General features: G+C 39.9%; 1 protein-coding gene across 1 annotated transcript in view; it reads right to left on the bottom strand.

Annotated features, from left to right (window-relative positions):
• The window catches only part of RTF1 (RTF1 homolog, Paf1/RNA polymerase II complex component), a 52953-nt gene that overhangs the window by 13315 nt on the left and 21906 nt on the right, over positions 1 to 17732 (bottom strand). The window contains exons 3-7 of the mRNA XM_045823086.1: positions 9543 to 9690; positions 7488 to 7692; positions 5466 to 5580; positions 5006 to 5117; positions 488 to 623 (exon numbers count right to left, since the gene is read on the bottom strand). Of these exons, the coding sequence (XP_045679042.1) occupies positions 488 to 623; positions 5006 to 5117; positions 5466 to 5580; positions 7488 to 7692; positions 9543 to 9690 (716 nt within the window). The remainder of the gene's footprint in view (positions 1 to 487; positions 624 to 5005; positions 5118 to 5465; positions 5581 to 7487; positions 7693 to 9542; positions 9691 to 17732) is intronic.

Genomic DNA, 17732 nt, shown 5'->3' with positions numbered 1-17732 from the left:
TGTGAGGAACAAAGGGCACTGGGAAGTGTTCATCATAAAGGATATCAAGATGAATCAGTAATACCAATTTCTTAAATCTTAACACAAAGTCCATGTGTTAGGGCGCTGGGAGAAATAAGCGCACCAACCGGAGAGAGAGGTAAAAGAATCCTATTCCTAAGCAGCAGTGTGAACTGTGCCTGCAGTCTGCCCTCCCAGATAACCTGTCCCAGTGAGAAAACAATGGAAGCTCCCGGCCAGTGTGAAGGTGACGTGGAGTCAGCTCCTGCCAACTGGGCGCACACGGAATGTCCAGGGCTGCAGGACAACAGCCAAGAGCAAGAACATGCATTTGGGCAAATGTACTGGGAAACTCAGTTCAGAAATTCTGGGCACTGAACCAAACAGAATTCACAGCCCCAACAGGGAGATTTTAGAAATTACAGCAAGCTTCTCCTCAAAGAGCCCATCCACTCTAACTACCAGACCAAAAGACACAGAAGCTTACTCTTCCTCTTCATCAGACGACGACGTTCGGGATGAGCGGTCCGACTTCTCACTGGACTTGTCGTCCTCTTCTTCCTCCTCATCGTCAGAGTACACCTCACTGGTTTTTAATGGCTGTTTTTTGGCGAGGAGCTCAGCTAAAAAGAAGTGGGAAATGTTTACCTAGGCTCTTTCAACAGGGAACTGAAGCATTCTTCACTTTGAACCTTTGAAAAAGAACATGGGAAATGACTTGACAGCTCCATGTTCTCAGCACTGGATTGTGACTGCTTGGACTATCTACAGAAGTGAGTTAAACCAGAGTAAAAATGATTTAGGCACTAAATGTCAAGCCTCAGTAAACAAAAAAGGAGCTGGGAGATTATTGCTAAATTAGCAGAAAGGGTTGCCAATGCTATTGGACAGCTGTCTTCTATTGCACTGAAGACACTCAATGATGGGCATGTAAGATGGGAAAAAACATTTACAATGTCTTCAGAGAGTGAGTGAAACTTTGTATGGGAACTGTCTCAACCACTCAACTTTGTTGTTGTAGACAGAAAGCAGCCATAGGCCTTGGCTGGGTTGCCAAGTGGTTAGAGCGCTGTCCCAATATGTCAAGGTTGAGGGTTCCATCTCTGGTCAGGGTACATACAAGAAGCAACCAATGCACAGCTAAGTAGAACAACAAAATGGGTGTTTCTCTCAAATCAATTTTATTTTATTTTATTTTTTTAAAAGAACAGTGCATTTTTTAAAAGATTTTATTTATTTATTATTTTTAGAGAGGGAATGGAGGGAGAAAGAGAGAGAGAGAGAAACATCAATGTGTGGTTGCTGGGGGTCATGGCCTGCAACCCAGGCATGTGCCCTGACTGGGAATCGAACCCGCAACACTTTGGTTCACAGCCTGCGCTCAATCCACTGAGCTACGCTAGCCGGGGCTCAAATCAATTTTAAAAAGAAAGCAGCTATAGATAATTATGAGACATACGGACATCACTGTATTACAATAAATTTTTACTTATAAAAAGGTAGTTTATAAGCTGCTGTTTAGAGCATGTTTAGAACATTTTCGAATGTTCTAAAAATAATTTTGGTGATAGATGTACACAACTCTGAATACATTAAAAGTTAGAGAACTAGCCCTGGCTGGTGTAGCTCAGTGGATTGAGCATGGGCTGCGAACCAAAGTGTCGCAGGTTCGATTCCCAGTCAGGGCACATGCCTGGGTTGCAGGCCATGACCCCCAGCAACCGTACATTGATGTTTCTCTCTCTCTATCTCCCTCCCTTCCCTCTCTAAAAATAAATAAATAAAAATTTTAAAAAAGAGAACTGTACATTTTAAATCGGTGAATTTTATGGCATGTGCATTATATCTCAACAAAGCTTTAAAAAAAAAAAAGACTGTTGGAAGCTAACGCTCTCTCAAAAAATTTACCCATGAGGCTTCTGGTCAAGATAGCAATGTAGACAGACATGGCTCACCTCTTGGCACAACTACATCAAACTTAACAACTAAAGGATAGAACCACCACCACCCAAGAACATCAGAAATCCAGTTGATGACAGAATTGAAGAAACCACATCCACCCAGACTGGTAGGAGGAGCTCGGACTCAGAACATGCTGGCCCCACACCCACATGGATAAAAATTTGAGAGGGATGTCTCGGGAGTAAGGAGTCCCAGACCCATACTAAGTGCCCAAACCAGGAATCCAGTGCCAGGAAGGTAAGTCCCCACAACTTCTGGCTGCAAAAACCAGCAGGGAATGAGTCAGTGAAGGAGGCTGCTGGAGCCCTAAGCAATTCTTCTAGGGGAACCCACACACAGACTCACCTACTCAGACTGGCTCTCTCTGCGCTCCAGCACCAGGGTGGCAGCATGAAGGGCATCAGTGGTACACAGGGAGACACTGTAGGGTCTGGCACTGGGGTGAGCAGAGACCACTGTCCCTTTGCTCAGACCTCCCCCAAAAGACTAGACTGTGGTGTCTAAATACAATGTCTCAGGAAAAAGAAACCAAGGTTCCTTAGAGGGATGGCTGACTCCAAATCCAGAAAGCAAGAAACCCATTAAATACTGGGGTCTCATGTCAAAAGGACTCGGGCTACAACTAGTAATAATAACAATAACTTCAATAGATTAAAATGCATAAAGTATCTTAAAATCCACGTGTTTACAGGGTTAATGCAAAATTAACAAACAAACTTCACTAGTCACCTTTGGAAGTTGTTAAGGAACTATCTCATTCTTCTGAAAACTAGTATAGCAAAAAAAATTTAAAAATAAAAAAATCAAGCATCATTCTGCCTTTCCTATAAAAAATAGCACCTGTTGGTAAATAAATAGCTGATGAGAAGTTTCTGTTTATAAAAGTAGATCAGAAAAGGAATGAAGAAAGACTAATAGATCAGAACATTATCATCCTTTTGGAACTCACAATAAATTAAATGAACTAGGTAATACTTATCAGTGGCTGTTGGGACAGAACATACTATTATTTCCAGCTCTTCACCCTTCCCTGTACTCATGCCCTTTGCCATGTGACTCAGTGGTTCCTCCCAGCTGTTAATGTTGGGCTTGGTCACGTGACTTCTTTGATCAATGGAATGTGCACACACCTGGCACTGCCCATTCCAAGTCTAGGCCATAAGAAGCTTCTCTTGTTTCTACTTGCCTTTATTATACTTCGGCCATCATCATGACAAGAATGTACCTTAGTTATACTGGTCTGAGGTGGGAGAAGGATAGGTGGAACAGACCTGGTTCTATCCTAAACTCTGGGGATAATCCCAGCTCAACCTGTAATTAAGCAACCCCTAGCTGAATTGCAGATGCACGAGTAAGAACAAATGACTGTTTATCTAAGTTGGGGGCGGTTTGTTATTTCACACTATTGTGGTAAAAATTAAGTGAGAGCTGGTAATATCACAAAAATGAGAGACAAGCTGATATCCTGGGTCTCCTGACATCTGCCCTGGCTGGTGTGGCTCAGTGGATTGAGTGCCAGCCTGTGAACTGAAATCACAGGTTCAATTCCCCGTCTGGGCACATGCCTGGGTTGCAGGCCAGTTCCCCAGTGGGTGTGTGAAAGGCAACTGATTAATGTATCTCACACATTGATGTTTCTCTCCCTCTCTGTCTCCTTCCTCTTCCCTCTCTCTAAAAGTAAAATAAAGAAAATCTTTAAAAAATATATACCAATACCTAAAACTCAGCCTTCCTCTCAAAAGCAAAACAGAAACAGAACAAATCCAAATCTGCCCAATTCTCTAGCTCCAACTACAAATTACAGGAATTTCAAGGGACTTGAAGAACACATTCAACACCACCAATGTGACGTACTCAGCATCTATGAGAAACTCAGGATAAATGATCTGATTTCTTCAACAAATAAGCTAGAAGAGGCTAAGAGAAATGGACAGGAAAACCTACAGATTAAGTGACTCTGGGGATATATAAACAAATCACAATATCTGGATTTTATATTCAATCCTTATTCAAATGATCAAATTAGTGTATCTTAATTATAAAACAACTAGAGAAATTTGAATACTGACTAGATATTTGGATAAAGGAATATAATATTAAGGGATTTGCTGTTACCATTTTTAGGTAATGTACTGGTATTATAGTTATATTTAAAACAAGAGTCCTTATCTTTTCAGTACTCTAAAGCAATCATGATTGAAACACAATGGCGTTGGGATTTACTTCAAGCTAACTCCATGGAAGAGGAAGTGTAGCTTTGACAAGACTGGCCACGCACTGCTGTTATTCTTCTGCACCACTCGGACCTGTTACAGTAGATGGGGGTTAAAACTGCCAGGCTTGCCCAGCACAGTAGTTTTATCACCAGAAGTCTGACTTATTGATAAAGCCCCACAGTAGTTTCAGTGTTACAGTTTTTTCCACTGTACATCTGTGTATTTTCTCTTTAGGTTAGGTGATGGAACCTTTAAGACATCTATGTGCGTAGTTACTCAGTTTTTATGAACTATTATACCTTCTTAATACATACTGTGCTGTGACTCTAGTGTATCTTATCTGTACTGACCAAACCTAAAAAAAGATTTAAAAAAATTAAAACAAACAAACAAACAAACAATCTTCCTTCTACTTTTTTTTTTTATTCCAGAGAGGTAGGAAGGGGAAGAGAGAGGAACATTGATTGGGTGTCTCCCATATATGCCCCGACTGGGCACCAAACCCACAACCCAGGCATATGCCCTGATCAGGAATCGAACCCACGACCTTTGGTTGATGCTCCAACCAACCAAGCCACACCAACTAGGGTCTAAATAAAGATTTTTATTGTAACTCCTGCAAAACAAAACAAAACGATTTGCCATGTGTTGACTGTTAAGGCTGGATGATGATGGATTCAGGGAGATTCATTACACTATACTCTGTATGTGTTTGGAATTTCCCATAATAAAGAACTGAGAAATGGGAAAAACACAAATGAGCACCAGGAAGTCGAATCATATATGTGATCAAAGACACAAAGTAGCATTATATTTTCCCCACTTACCTGTTCTGTTCTTCCGTTTTTCTCTCTCTGCTTTTAGCTCCTCCATGGCTTGAGATTTCTTATCTAGTTTCTCATCCCGTTTGGAACGCCGTTCCTTGTTGTGGGATGTTACCTGGGAAGGAAAGATACATAGGATGGCTCTACTCACCAAGTGCCGATAAATTTTCTATACCCAACAATCCCTCAGTTCTTCACTGTGAATCTACACTGGCTGCAGAAACTGAAAAGGGGAGAGAGCATCCTCTTGTGGACAAACAGGAAAGAGAAGTAAAATCAACCCCTTGCTTACCTGCCAAAAGAGCAGAAAGCTTAAGAATTAAAGCAGTAAAAGCACTTTCAAGAAGGATACCCTAGATCATAGCTAATATTTGCTGATTAATATAGACCTGTCTTTTATATACACGTACACTCAAAACAGAGATTTCACTCTTAGGATAATGACATCCATCAAATCTCCTACCTGAGATTCCTGAATCTGTGTCAGTTTTTTCTTTTCCTGCTCTTCTTCTTGCTTTTTCTTTTTTTCTTTCTTTTCTTTCTTTTTGGCTGTTTTTAGTTTTTTCTTGATTTCAAATCTGGTTAAAAGATATTTGTTTTGTTTTTAAGTGGCAATGAAATATTTCTAAAGACTGATATCTATTAGATAGGAGAAAGAAGTAAGTAGAAGGAAGGAGTTAATAAACCTTTTGGCTTCTTGCAAGAAACTCCAATGTACAAGTATCATAAAGAATATTGAATATAAGTACACCAAGAGTACTTAAAAGCATTAAGTTGGAATACACTTAAAGTGAGGGAAAATATTCAGGATAATATTATATCCTGTTGGTAACACACAGTTCTTCCCTGACCTTCACATAATAGAATAAAGTAATTGATTTTAAATCATCAATGGCATTCCATTAGAAACAGAATGAAACCGCAGACAGCCACTGTCACATTCTGAAGTGCTCAAGACAAAGGCTGTATTTGAACAAGTTTGTTTTCCCTCTTTCATTAGAAAAAATGCCCCCACCTCTACCTCAGCAAACATATAAATAAATATGCTAGTCTCTTAAACAAATGCAATCTAGGCTCCCTCCCTATAACAAAAATCAGGCTTTTATGGAATAAGACTTTTTTTTGGGGGGGGGGTGAATTTAAGGAACTTTATGGATGGGATAAAGGAATATAATAAATATTAGGCCTGGCTGGTGTGGCTCAGTGGACTGAGCACCAACCTGTAAACCAAAGGGTCATAGGTCTGATTCCCAGTCAGGGCACATGCCTGGGTTGTGGGTTTGGTCCTTGGCTCAGGTGCACATGGGAGGCAACCAATTGATGTTTTTCTCTCTCACATTAATGTTTCTCTTTCCCTTCCTCTCTCTCTCTTTTTTTAAAGATTTTATTTATTTATTTTTAGGGAGGGAAGGAGGGGGGGAGAGAGAGAGAGAGAGAGAGAGAGAGAGAGAGAGAGAGAAACATCAATGTGCGGTTGCTGGGGGTTATGGCCTGCAACCCAGGCATGTACCCTGGCTGGGAATCGAACCTGCGACACTTTGGTTCCCAGCCCGCGCTCAATCCACTGAGCTATGCCAGCCAGGGTCCCTTCCTCTCTTAAAAACAATAAACAAATGTCCTCAGGCATGGGTAAAAAAAAAAAAATCCTCAATTTTCTGTGAATGGCTGGGAACTTCTATCTTAATTATCATAACTGTAAAACATTTTTCCAGTCACTAAAAAAAGTCACTGAATCAGTCAATTGCCTCATTCACATGAGGTAAAAGATATAAAAAACAAAATATAATAAAAATCTTGAGATAAGCCACCATTACTCTTGAGCTTCTTTGTGATTTTCTCATAGGGCCTTATTGGCCTTATGCAAGAAATCTCCATGTTCTCCATAGTTCAGAAATACAAATTTTAAAACCCATCCCAAACCACCTGGCAACTTAGGCACAGTTTGTTAAGTCTTGTTTGTTCCAGTACAGGTAATCTTGGAAGCATTCACACTCAAACCAAGTGTCTATTAGTTGCTGCTAAGTAAAAGCCAAATATTCTTGTCTAGGATGTTAACTCACCATAGTTAATATGGTCTCTAGGAGGGACTAATAGGCTCACAGATGAAGTACAACTAACTGCTGTCAAAGAAAAGGCTTCTATTTTATTGTATGATATTAGGTAGATATGGAAAAATCCTAGTTTTGAGGACAATTTTATTTCTTGAGACAAAAGCTAAGTTTATTGTTACCTTAAAATTCTCTTAGGAGTTAAGGAAGAACTTTTGCCATTTAAAAATGGCTTCTGAATATCAAAAAGCAACTTAACATTTGAGGGTTTAAAAAAATACAAAAACTATGCTGAAAGGGTAGTGAAATACCTAATTCATACATAATGATGGTAAATCCCAACTCCTAATTAAATCCTGTGGAGACAGGGCTCCAAATGTGAGTTCTGGGAAATTATTTTATTATTTTATTTAATCATTAAGGAACTACAACCTTACCTTCTTTTCAACACCTCCCTCTTCTCTATGCGGTTGAACAGTTCCTGCTCTCTTTCCTTCTCCGTCATCTGCTCCAGACGAGCCCTGTCTTCCTCATCTCCCATGAGGTCTTCTCCGTAGCCATCATGGAACTCTTCGTCTTCTGAAGAAGAGTCTGAGTCTGAACTCGAGGAGGAGCTGTTGCTGTCAGAATCAGACACTTCACCTGCAATGAAGGCCCAGACACAAGATCAGGCTCTGCTGGAAAAGAGAGGCCATAGGTGACTCTCCTAGGTAAAGTGGCATATGGCCATCTTAGCTCCCTTGGTCTGCCTTTGGCAAATGTAAACACAGGTTAGGGAAACTGAGGCTGGAATATAAATCAGAATGTTTTTTGTAATTTAAATTTTTATTTTGAAAGAAAAAAAAAAACCAACTCAACAAAAAACCAACAACAAAAAACTGTAGACCTAAAGAATAAAGCTCCAAGAATACATCTTTTAACTTAGGTTCACCCATTGTTAACATTGCTAATTTACTTTCTGTCTACATACATAAAATAATGCATATGTTTTTATTGTTCATTTTGCTGAACTGAAAGTTACAGAGATTGTGACCCTTTATCCCCTAACACTTCTAAAAAAAGAGTCTTTTCATAACCAATTTATAACTATCAAATTCAGGAAATTTAACATTGATGTTCTACCCTTATCTAACATACTCGATACTCAAATTTCACCAGCTGTTCTAACATGTGCTTTACACCACTCTGCAGCCAAAGGACCCAGTCTAGGATCACACAATGCTTTGGTTGCCATGTCTCTCTACTACCCTTTAATCTGCAATAGCCATTTTTTTTGGTCTTGTCTTTCATGCCATTGAATTTTTGAAGAGTATAAGCCCCAAAATTATCTAATAGAATTTCATGAACCCTGGCTGTTCTGGCTCAGTGGGTTGGAGCACCATCCTGTGAGCCAAAAGTTTGTGGATTTGGTCCCCAATTGGGGCACCTACAAGAGGCAACCGGTCTATATTTCTTTCACGCATCGATGTTTCCCTCTCTCTTTCTCCCTCCCTTCCCCTCTCTCTAAACCCAATAGGCATGTCCTTGGGTAAAGATTAAAAAGTAAATAAATAAAAAAAAAATTTTATGAGGTGATAATGAAAATATTCTTTATCTGAGCAGTAGCCACCACATATGGGTACTGAGCAATTGAAATGTGGCTGGTGCAATTAACTGAAACACTCAATTTTTAAATTTTAATTAATTCAAATTTAACTAGCCACAGTTATCAAATGCCCCAATTTGGTTTGGTTGGCTTCATCAAGCACTATCTAGGTTATAAATTTTTGGCATGAATACTCCCTAAGTGATGGTGTCCTTTTCAAAGTATCACTTTAGGAGACACCTGACATCTGTTCTGTTACTGATGATATTAACTTGGATTTCTGATTAAGGTGGCATTGCCCAGATTTCTTCTTTGTAAAGCCACTTTGTTTTCTCCTTTGTAGTTAGTAAGTGTAATAGGGAGAGGCTTTGAGACTGGAAACATCTAGCTTCCAACAAACTCTCACCCAATGGTTTTAACACTCGGTAATTCTTGAGTAACTCAATTATTACTGTGATGGTTGAAAAATGGAGATTTTTCTATCATTTCTTCTACATTTATTAGATGACATTTTTAAAAAATCAATCTTTTAATGAGTTATTAAACTAATTAGTGAATTCATAGTTAAGAACATTTTTTTGGTGGGTTTTGTATCCAGTTCAAGGATTTTCCTCTTCCATCAGACAATGCGTAAGAGAGAGGGAAGGGAAGGTTCTCAGGGTAAAATGAGTTGAGAGTAATGCAGGGACTCCTTAGGGGTTTCCTCCTGGATGGGTTTCACAGACCTTATTAACCTTCAGAACTGCATGTACTTTTCTTGCTTCATTTGAAGTCTCAAAAGATCTATGACTATGGAAAATGTTACGAATTGCTGTAATGCATGCACTCCCCCCCTCCATCTCTGACTCCGTTTCTCAAACCCAACAATGGTGTGAGTGCAGCCCCGTGGTCTGGCAGCCTGGCTCACCTTCCTCGGGGGCTGAGCTTTCAGCTGAGCTGTCTTTGTCCGAACTGCCTGAGGAAGCTGTTTTATTGGCCTGTTTCTTCATGGTTCCTTTCTTCTCTATTTTTCTGGCCTTTCCTTTCTTCTTATTTTTATTGCTCCCAAACGTCCACTACAAGGAGAAAACCGAAACAGAAACTTTAGTGGGAAAAGCTGGAAGATTCAAGAGTTAAGAGTTTCTGATGTTGGTCAAAATGATTACAAGAGTCTTTATTGCTTAGGACCCAAAATAAGTATACTTTATATGAAGAAAGATATGGATTTTTAAAATCTCAGTTAAAACTTCTTAACTTATGATTTCTAATTTCTCAGAGGCAGTAGGTAATTGATACAATAAAATTTAATTAATGCACTTTTATCACAACAGAAAAATAAAAATATCAATTTAAATAAAGATATTAACTAAAACTCAGTTGCTATAGAAATCAGGTCCTAGTGTTTCCTGTAGCAGAGAGGACAGTAATTGCTAGGGGTTGGAACGTCTGGGTGTGAGTACACAGAGAATGGTTTGCTTCTGAGTGGGTTCCCAGAAGGCAGGGAATAAAGCTCGTCAACGGAAGAAAACTACAGGAGCATGGAGGGGGGAAGAGGCCCTGCTCTGGCACAGACGGTAACACTGTACCGACTCCAAAGAGGCAGAAGGTAAAGAAGATCATTTTATGTGCGTGTGTATGCATCTTTTTAAAAAATCTGCATGTATTATATACAAGATATTTTTAAACGGAATCATAAATAGGAGATTCTACACATCTAAATGTAAGGAACCTGTAGTCTACGTTACAAAATAACAGGCAAACAACATTACAGGTAATCGTCCCATGGCCAAAAAAACCAAACAAACAAAAAACACTTCATCAGGCATTTTAATTATAAGTCTGAAAGACCATTCAATTGTTTTAAAAATTCACGAAGACAAGTTACATGAAACTATATCTCCTTTGATACTTCAACCTATATAGTTAGGAGAATGATTTTGGATGAAAAATACTTTATTCGGGAGCTTAATGTTCTATAAAGAATAACCTTTTAGGCATCACAGATGGAATTATAACTCTGGTATTAACATAAAGTCTCTATATCTAATATTCAACAAATGTACTGAGTCTTTGCTCCTTCTACAATGTGATCACAAATTAACCTCCTACTTCACAATGGCTAATGTCATAAGTTAGGTTTATTTTTTTGTGGGGGGTTGGAGAGGTCATTCTGATGAGCTTTCCATTTCAGAAATGTTCCATATGAGCTATTCTTAAGAACCACAGTCTGCTGGTTTACTTTAATAAAATACTGTGAGAGAGTGCTATTTTAATCTTCTGATTTTTCCATTTGAAATTTGCTTAGTTATTCTAATTGCCACTTTACTTTTGTACTCAAGAGCTAGGAAAAAGGGACAAATGAAAATAAAAACATGTTATAGAATGATAGATACTTTAAATGAATGTTGACTTCCCTTTGTAAGTTAATTTACTTCTCAAACTTGCACATTTCAACACCTACATCATTATTTAGAAAGAAATCCTAGTGCTTCTCTCTTCTAAAGCCTAGTTCCCAATCATTTCAAAAATTTTTACTTTTTTTCATAGTTTTTCTTTTTAGAAATATTTTTCATTTTTCAGTTACAGTTGACACATAGTATTATACTGGTTTCAGGTTTCAAACCCAGTGACAAGACATTCATATAACTTACAAAGTCATCACCCTGATAAATCTAGTGCCCATCTGGCACCATACATAGTCAGCACATGACTAACCATGTTCCGTATGCCATACTTTACATCCCCACAAATATTCTGTCCAATTTTACTTCTTAATCTCTTCACATTTTTCACCCATTGTCCCAAACCCCTCACATCTGACAACCATCAAAATTTCTCTGTATCAAGTCTGGTACTGGTCTGCTTGTTATTTTGGTTTTTTAGGCTCCACATACAAGTGAAATTATATGACATTTATCTTTGTTTTTGTCTGACTTATCCATTCAGTACCATGTTGTTGCAGATGGCAAGATTTCTTTTTTTTTTAATGGTTGAGTCATATTTCATTGAAATGCACCATTTTTTTATTCCATTCATTACTGATGGACACAGGTTGCTCCTATATCTTGGCTATTGTAAATAATGCTGCAATGAACGTATAGATGTGTATGTCTTTTCAACTGAGTGTACTGGACTTCTTCAGATAAATACCAAGAAGTGGAATTGTTGGGCCCTTCATTTTCTGTTATAGGCTTTGTATTAAAGTCTATTTTATCTGGTATAAGTGTTGCTATCCTAGCTTTTTTGTTTGTTTCCATGAAATATCTTTTCCATCCTTTACTTTCAGCCTGTGTCTTTTGATCTGAAGTGAGTCTCTTGTAGACAGCACATGAGCTGGGGCCCCCCAAAACCAGAATTATCTTCTGGAGGGCGAGTTCCTTATAGTATAGGCTTCCTTGACTGAGTGTTCTAGAAACCTATATGTATCAGTGTACCAGCTGCTGCTGTTGAGAGGCTGCATTTGGTTTCAATTAATTTTTTTTGAAGACTCAATGCGTTTGCCCATTTCATGATGGGTGATTTATGAGCACGCCTGCCCACACTGTGCTGAGTGTTCAGCAGTTTTTGAACCAAAAAAAAAAAAGACATGATCCCTACACCCCACCCTCCCTATTCACCTGATCTTGCCCCAAGCAACCGTTTTTGTTGTTGTTTCCCAGAGTGAAAAAAAGTCCTCAAAGGGAAATGTTTTCCTGACATGGAAGAGGTGAAACAAAGAATAGCAGAAGCACTAACAGGCATCAAAATCAGTGAGTTCAAAAACTGTTTTGAACAGTGGGAAAAAAAGTCTCCATAGGTATAGGGCATCAAATGGAGAGTACTTTGAAGGTGATTGAAGTTTAAACATGTAAGAGCACACAATTTTTTAGTATATACATTCTGGGTTTTTTTTTTGGTCCCCCTCATATGTAAGGGTCTTGCTTTCTTATTCATTCAGCAACCCTATGTCTTTTGATTGGAGCATTTAATCTATTTGTTTTTAAAGTAATTATTGATATTTATATATGTATTTATTATTATTTTATTATTGATGTTTTCTTCTCATATAAAACCTTTTAACATTTCTTGTAATATGATTTGGTGGTGAAGAACTCCTTTAGCTTTTTCTTGTCTGGGAAGCTCTTCATCTATTCTTCAATTATAAATAATAGCTTTGCTAGGTAGAGTAATCTTGGTTGTAGGTCCTTGCTTTTCTCTCTGAATATTTTATGCCAATCCCTTCTGGCCTGTGAAGTTACTGTTGAAAAATCCACTGACAGTTTTATAGGAGCTCCCTTGTAGGTAACTGCTTTTCTTTTGCTGCTTTTAAGGTTCTTTCTTTGTCTTTAATGTTTGGCATTTTAATTATGATGTGTCTTGGTGTGGGCCTCTTTGGAATCATCTTGTTTGGGACTCTCTGCGCTTCCTGGGCTTGTCTTTTCTTTCTCTAGTTAGGGAAGTTTTCCATCATTATTTTTTTCTTGTTGTTGTTTTTAAATATATTTTATTGATTATGCTATTACACTTGTCCCATTTCCCCCCTTCACTCTCCTCCACCCTGCACACCCTTCTCCTACCCACATCCCCCCCTTTAGTTCATGTCCATGTGTCATACTTATAAGTTCTTTAGCTTCTACATTTCTCATACTATTCTTACCCTCCCCCTGTCTATTTTCTACCTACATTCTATGCTACTTATTCTCTGTACCTTTTCCCCCTCTCTCCTCCTCCCACTCCCCTGTTGCTAACCCTCCATGTGATCTCCATTTCTGTGGTTCTGTTCCTGGTCTAGCTGTTTGCTTAGTTTCTTTTGGTTTTGCTTTAGGTGTGGTTGTTAATAATTGTGAGTTTGCTGTCCTTTTACTATACATGTTTTTTCTGTATCTTTTCTTAGACAAGTCCCTTTAACATTTCATAAAATAAGGGTTTGGTGATGATGAACTCCTTTAACTTGACCTTATCTGAGAAGCACTTTATCTGCCCTTCCATTCTAAATGAGAGCTTTGCTGGATAGAGCAATCTGGGATGTAGGTCCTTGTCTTTCATGACTTGGAATACTTCTTTCCAGCCCCTTCTTGCCTGTAACGTCTCTTTTGAGAAATCAGCTGACAGTCTGATGGGAACTCCTTTGTAGGTGACTGTCCCCTTATCTCTTGCTGCTTCTAGGATTCTCTCCTTCATTTTTACCTTGGCTAATGTAATTATGATGTGCCTTGGTGTGTTTCTTCTTAGGTCCAACTTCTTTGGGACTTTCTGAGCTTCCTGGACTTCCTGGAAGTCTATTTCCTTTGCCAGAGTGGGGAAGTTCTCCTTTATTATTTGTTCAAATATGTGCTCAATCTGTTGCTTTTCCTCTTCCGGTACCCCTATAATTCGGATGTTGGAACGTTGAAAGATGTCCTGGAAGTTCCTAAGCTTCTCCTCGTTTTTTTCGAATTCTTATTTCTCCATTCTTTTCTGTTTGGTTTTTTCTTTCTTCTTTCTGGTCCACTCTATTGTTTTGAGTCCCAGTTTCCTTCCCATCACTATTGGTTCCCTGTGCATTTTCCTTCATATCTTTTATGGTAACCTGCATTTGTTCTTCTAATTTGTGCCCAAAATCAACCAATTCTGTGAGCTTCCTGATCACCAGGTGTTTTGAACTGTGTGTCTGACAGGTTAGCTATCTCTCAGTCACTCAAAAGGATGAGTTCTGGGGCATTGATTTGTCCTTCTGTTTGAGCCATCTCTCTCTCTCTTTTTTGGTCTGGTTGTTCCTGTTACGGTGAAGGGCGGAGCCTTAGGTATTCACCAGAGCTGGGCAGCCCAGTCGCTAGATTGTGATGTTGTATGTGGGGGTGGGGTCGAGAGGGAACAATGGCGGTAGCTCCGTTCTCCGTGGGACCTCAGTTCCTTCTCTGGGATCCTGGGTTGTGAGCTCTGCCCTGCTCCACAACTGCCGCCTCACTGGGTCTGCCAGCTGCCACTTGCATACTCAGGGTCCACCCGCTGTGATCTTGTGCGCCCCAGATGCCTTATGTGCCCCCGGTCGTTTTATGCACCCAACTCTCTCTGCTCTCCGCGCCTCGACCAACGCCTGGCTGCTCATCTCTGCCCCTCCTACTGGTCTAGATGAACAGGTCTATTTCAACTTCTTGGCTGTCCGACTCCCATTCAGATAAATTTTCTGTCAGTTCTGGGTGTTATTCTGCCTCTAAATTGCTGTTGTTCCCATCTTGGTTGTGCGTGGAAGTACAGGGCATCCACCTATGCCTCCATCTTGGCTGGAAGTCTATTTTTTCAAATAGGTTTTTAATTCCTTGCTCTCTCTCTTCTTCCGGCACCCCCGTGATGGGAATGTTGTTACGCTTGAAGTTGTCCCAGAGATTCTTTGAATGCTGTTGGCACATCAATGGGAATGATGTACCCTAGGCCAATTGGCTGTGAGGACTGGCTGTGACCATAGCAGAGGAGCTGCTGTGCGGGGGCTAAGCCCCCAGACCAGGACTCCCTTCAGTGGGGTTCTGGTGCCCAACAAGTTTGCCCCTTGAGTGTGTCGTTCGTAGGGGTGGCTGGGTGGTGCTCCAGTGTGGTCTGAAGCTGTCCACTGGGAGTGCTAGCGCTGGGGCCTCCCAGGAAGTGCAGACCAAGATCAGCTGCTGCCTGTGCCCTGCCCAGGGCCACCTAGCATGAGCTACAGAGTGATCTGCAGATGGCTGCTACTTGTGCTGGGCTCAGAGGGGCCCAGGAGAGGAAAGATCTAAACCATGCTGCAAACCAAGGCCAGCTGCCACTGGTGCTGGACCTTGGACCACTTAGCAAGAGGTACAGGGCACACTGAGGTCAGGTGCTGCGTGTTTGGGGTTTGTGGACCTTAGGGAGATTTTAGGAAATTCTCCAGCATGAGCCAAAACAGGCCATTTGTATGAAGAAGCCACTGGAAGCAGCTTGGGTGGGCCCACAAAGACAGAGTGGCGGGGTCTCAGGGAATCACCAGAGCAGGGCAAAGAGCGTTAGAGCTTGATTGATAAAGACTCAAATATGGCACTTAACTATTTCAAATTTTAATCATTCAAGGAAGATAACTTTAGGTGAATTTGAAAGAATTCAAAAAAGGCTCAAGTATTAAATTTCTCCATTAATGGAGCTAAAATATATCAACTTCCTATGTTGACAACACATATCTACTACTAGAGGCAGTACCATATATAAAACATCTTTTGCATTGGCTTTGGTTACAACAAATAGCACAACTCTGCTCATATTAGTCAATATTTACTGGCCTGTTATGAAAATGGGCATCACCCACCTCTTCCAAACAGGGCGTCTTGGCCCTCTGTATTTCTACCCAATGAGAATGTGAGGCCAAGAGGGTACAGGCTGAGTGGCCAGGGTCACATGTGTTTTAGAGTCATTAGGTCTATTTTTGCCTACAGATGTGGGTTTCTCATGTACAACAGAGCCAAATTCCGGACTCCGTGGGGAGAAAAAGTGTTTTTGAGCGCATTAAAGATCTAAATAAGAAGTCACACAGGTGAATCCAATTCAGGAGGCACTGGGAAGCTAGGTGGCTTCCTTATCCTTCCTTCCACCCTCTATCTGCTGCACTGCCTGAACTTAGAGACTGTCACTCATTCAACGTCTGTGATGTCTACCCTCTGGGGAAGATGGAGAAAAGATAATAGTAAAGATAGAAAATAAAATGCTTCCATTTAAAAAGGACTTTCCTGATGAAATCTGAGTGTGGGAAGGGAACCTCATTTTTCTTTCCAACAATTTTCGAAAGAAATGAGATGACAAAGGTGCCTCACCTCCAATGAGGCTAAGTCAACAGGGTCTGTCACGCCAGCGGCAACAACCGAACTCACTATATGTGACATGATTTTGGGGGAATTATAATAATGTAGGTTAATTTACTTTAAAAAAAATAAAATTTCTTTTCTTTTTTTCTTTTTTTAAAAAAGATTTTATTTATTTTTAGAGATTCAGGAAAGAGAAAGAGGAAGAAACATCAATGTGTGGTTGCCTCTCATGTGGCCCCCACTGGGGACCTAGCCCGCAACCCAGGCATGTTCCCTGACTGGGAATTGAACCAGCGACCCTTTGGTTCACAGCCCATGCTCAATCCTCTTAGCTACACCAGCCAGGGCAAAAAAATAAGACTCCTTATGAATAACGTTTCAGTACTGAGAAGCTAGATTAAGCTACTTGCCTTGTACTTCCTAGAAATATATCTGATTTTTGATAAACCTTTAAAATCTAATTTTAAGAAAAATGTGTTCATTATATGAAGCTTTAAAAAACAGAAAAATATTTTTAAAGCTAAAAGAAGCCTTGAGTAGCGTGGCTCAGTTGGTTGAGCATCATCCTGCAAAGGGAAAGGTTGCTGTTTTGATTCTAGGTCAGGGCACATGCCTGAGTTGCAGGTTCAGTCCCCATTTAGGGCGCATACGAGAGGCAACCTATTGGTGTTTCTGTCTCACATCAATGTTTCTCTCCTTCCCCTTCTCCCTCCCTTCCTCTCTCTAAAAATAAGTAACCAAATAATTTTTACAAAACGAAAAGCACTCAAACTTCCATCACTCAAAGATAAATAATCACTTAAAATCTGGGGGCCAGCATAAGTTGTATTTATTCCTATTATTCCTAATTAATACAGAGAAAGAGATTCAAATGGGTCCCAATAATCTAAAGATTCTGCTCCCTCAGATAATAGATCACATTTGTTATATTTTACATTCACTCCTGTAAACCAGAGGTTCCCCAATGTTTTTCGTTCTAAGCACATATTTTAAATATTTGCCCAGTACCTCTTCTCCCAATTACAGAAACTGATGAACCATAAAGAAGATGGGTAAGGCTTGTAGCAGACAAAATCTACACAGAAATCCCTTATTCCAGCCATTAGCCCTGCAACTGCTCATCTATTTCTGCAAAAGCCTTATTCTATTGACTCGGAGACTGAGGGAAAATGAATTCCTCCTTCGTTGCCAGGGTATGGTAGTAAATGGAGTCTCAAAAGTAGAGGACAGGGTTCAAAGGATGCTCTTAGGCCCTCTCCATCAAACACAGAGGAGAGGAAATGACCAGGCATTTCTTAATTTGTTCTGGGAACTATGGCTCTATTAAAAGGCAAGCTGTTGGGACCTTAAAAGTACAC

The sequence above is a fragment of the Phyllostomus hastatus genome, unplaced genomic scaffold (genome assembly GCF_019186645.2).
Source record: "Phyllostomus hastatus isolate PE091 unplaced genomic scaffold, TTU_PhHast_1.1 phas_scaffold_501, whole genome shotgun sequence".
NCBI classification, from domain to species: Eukaryota; Metazoa; Chordata; class Mammalia; order Chiroptera; family Phyllostomidae; genus Phyllostomus; species Phyllostomus hastatus.
This window is presented reverse-complemented; position numbering and strand designations above follow the sequence as displayed.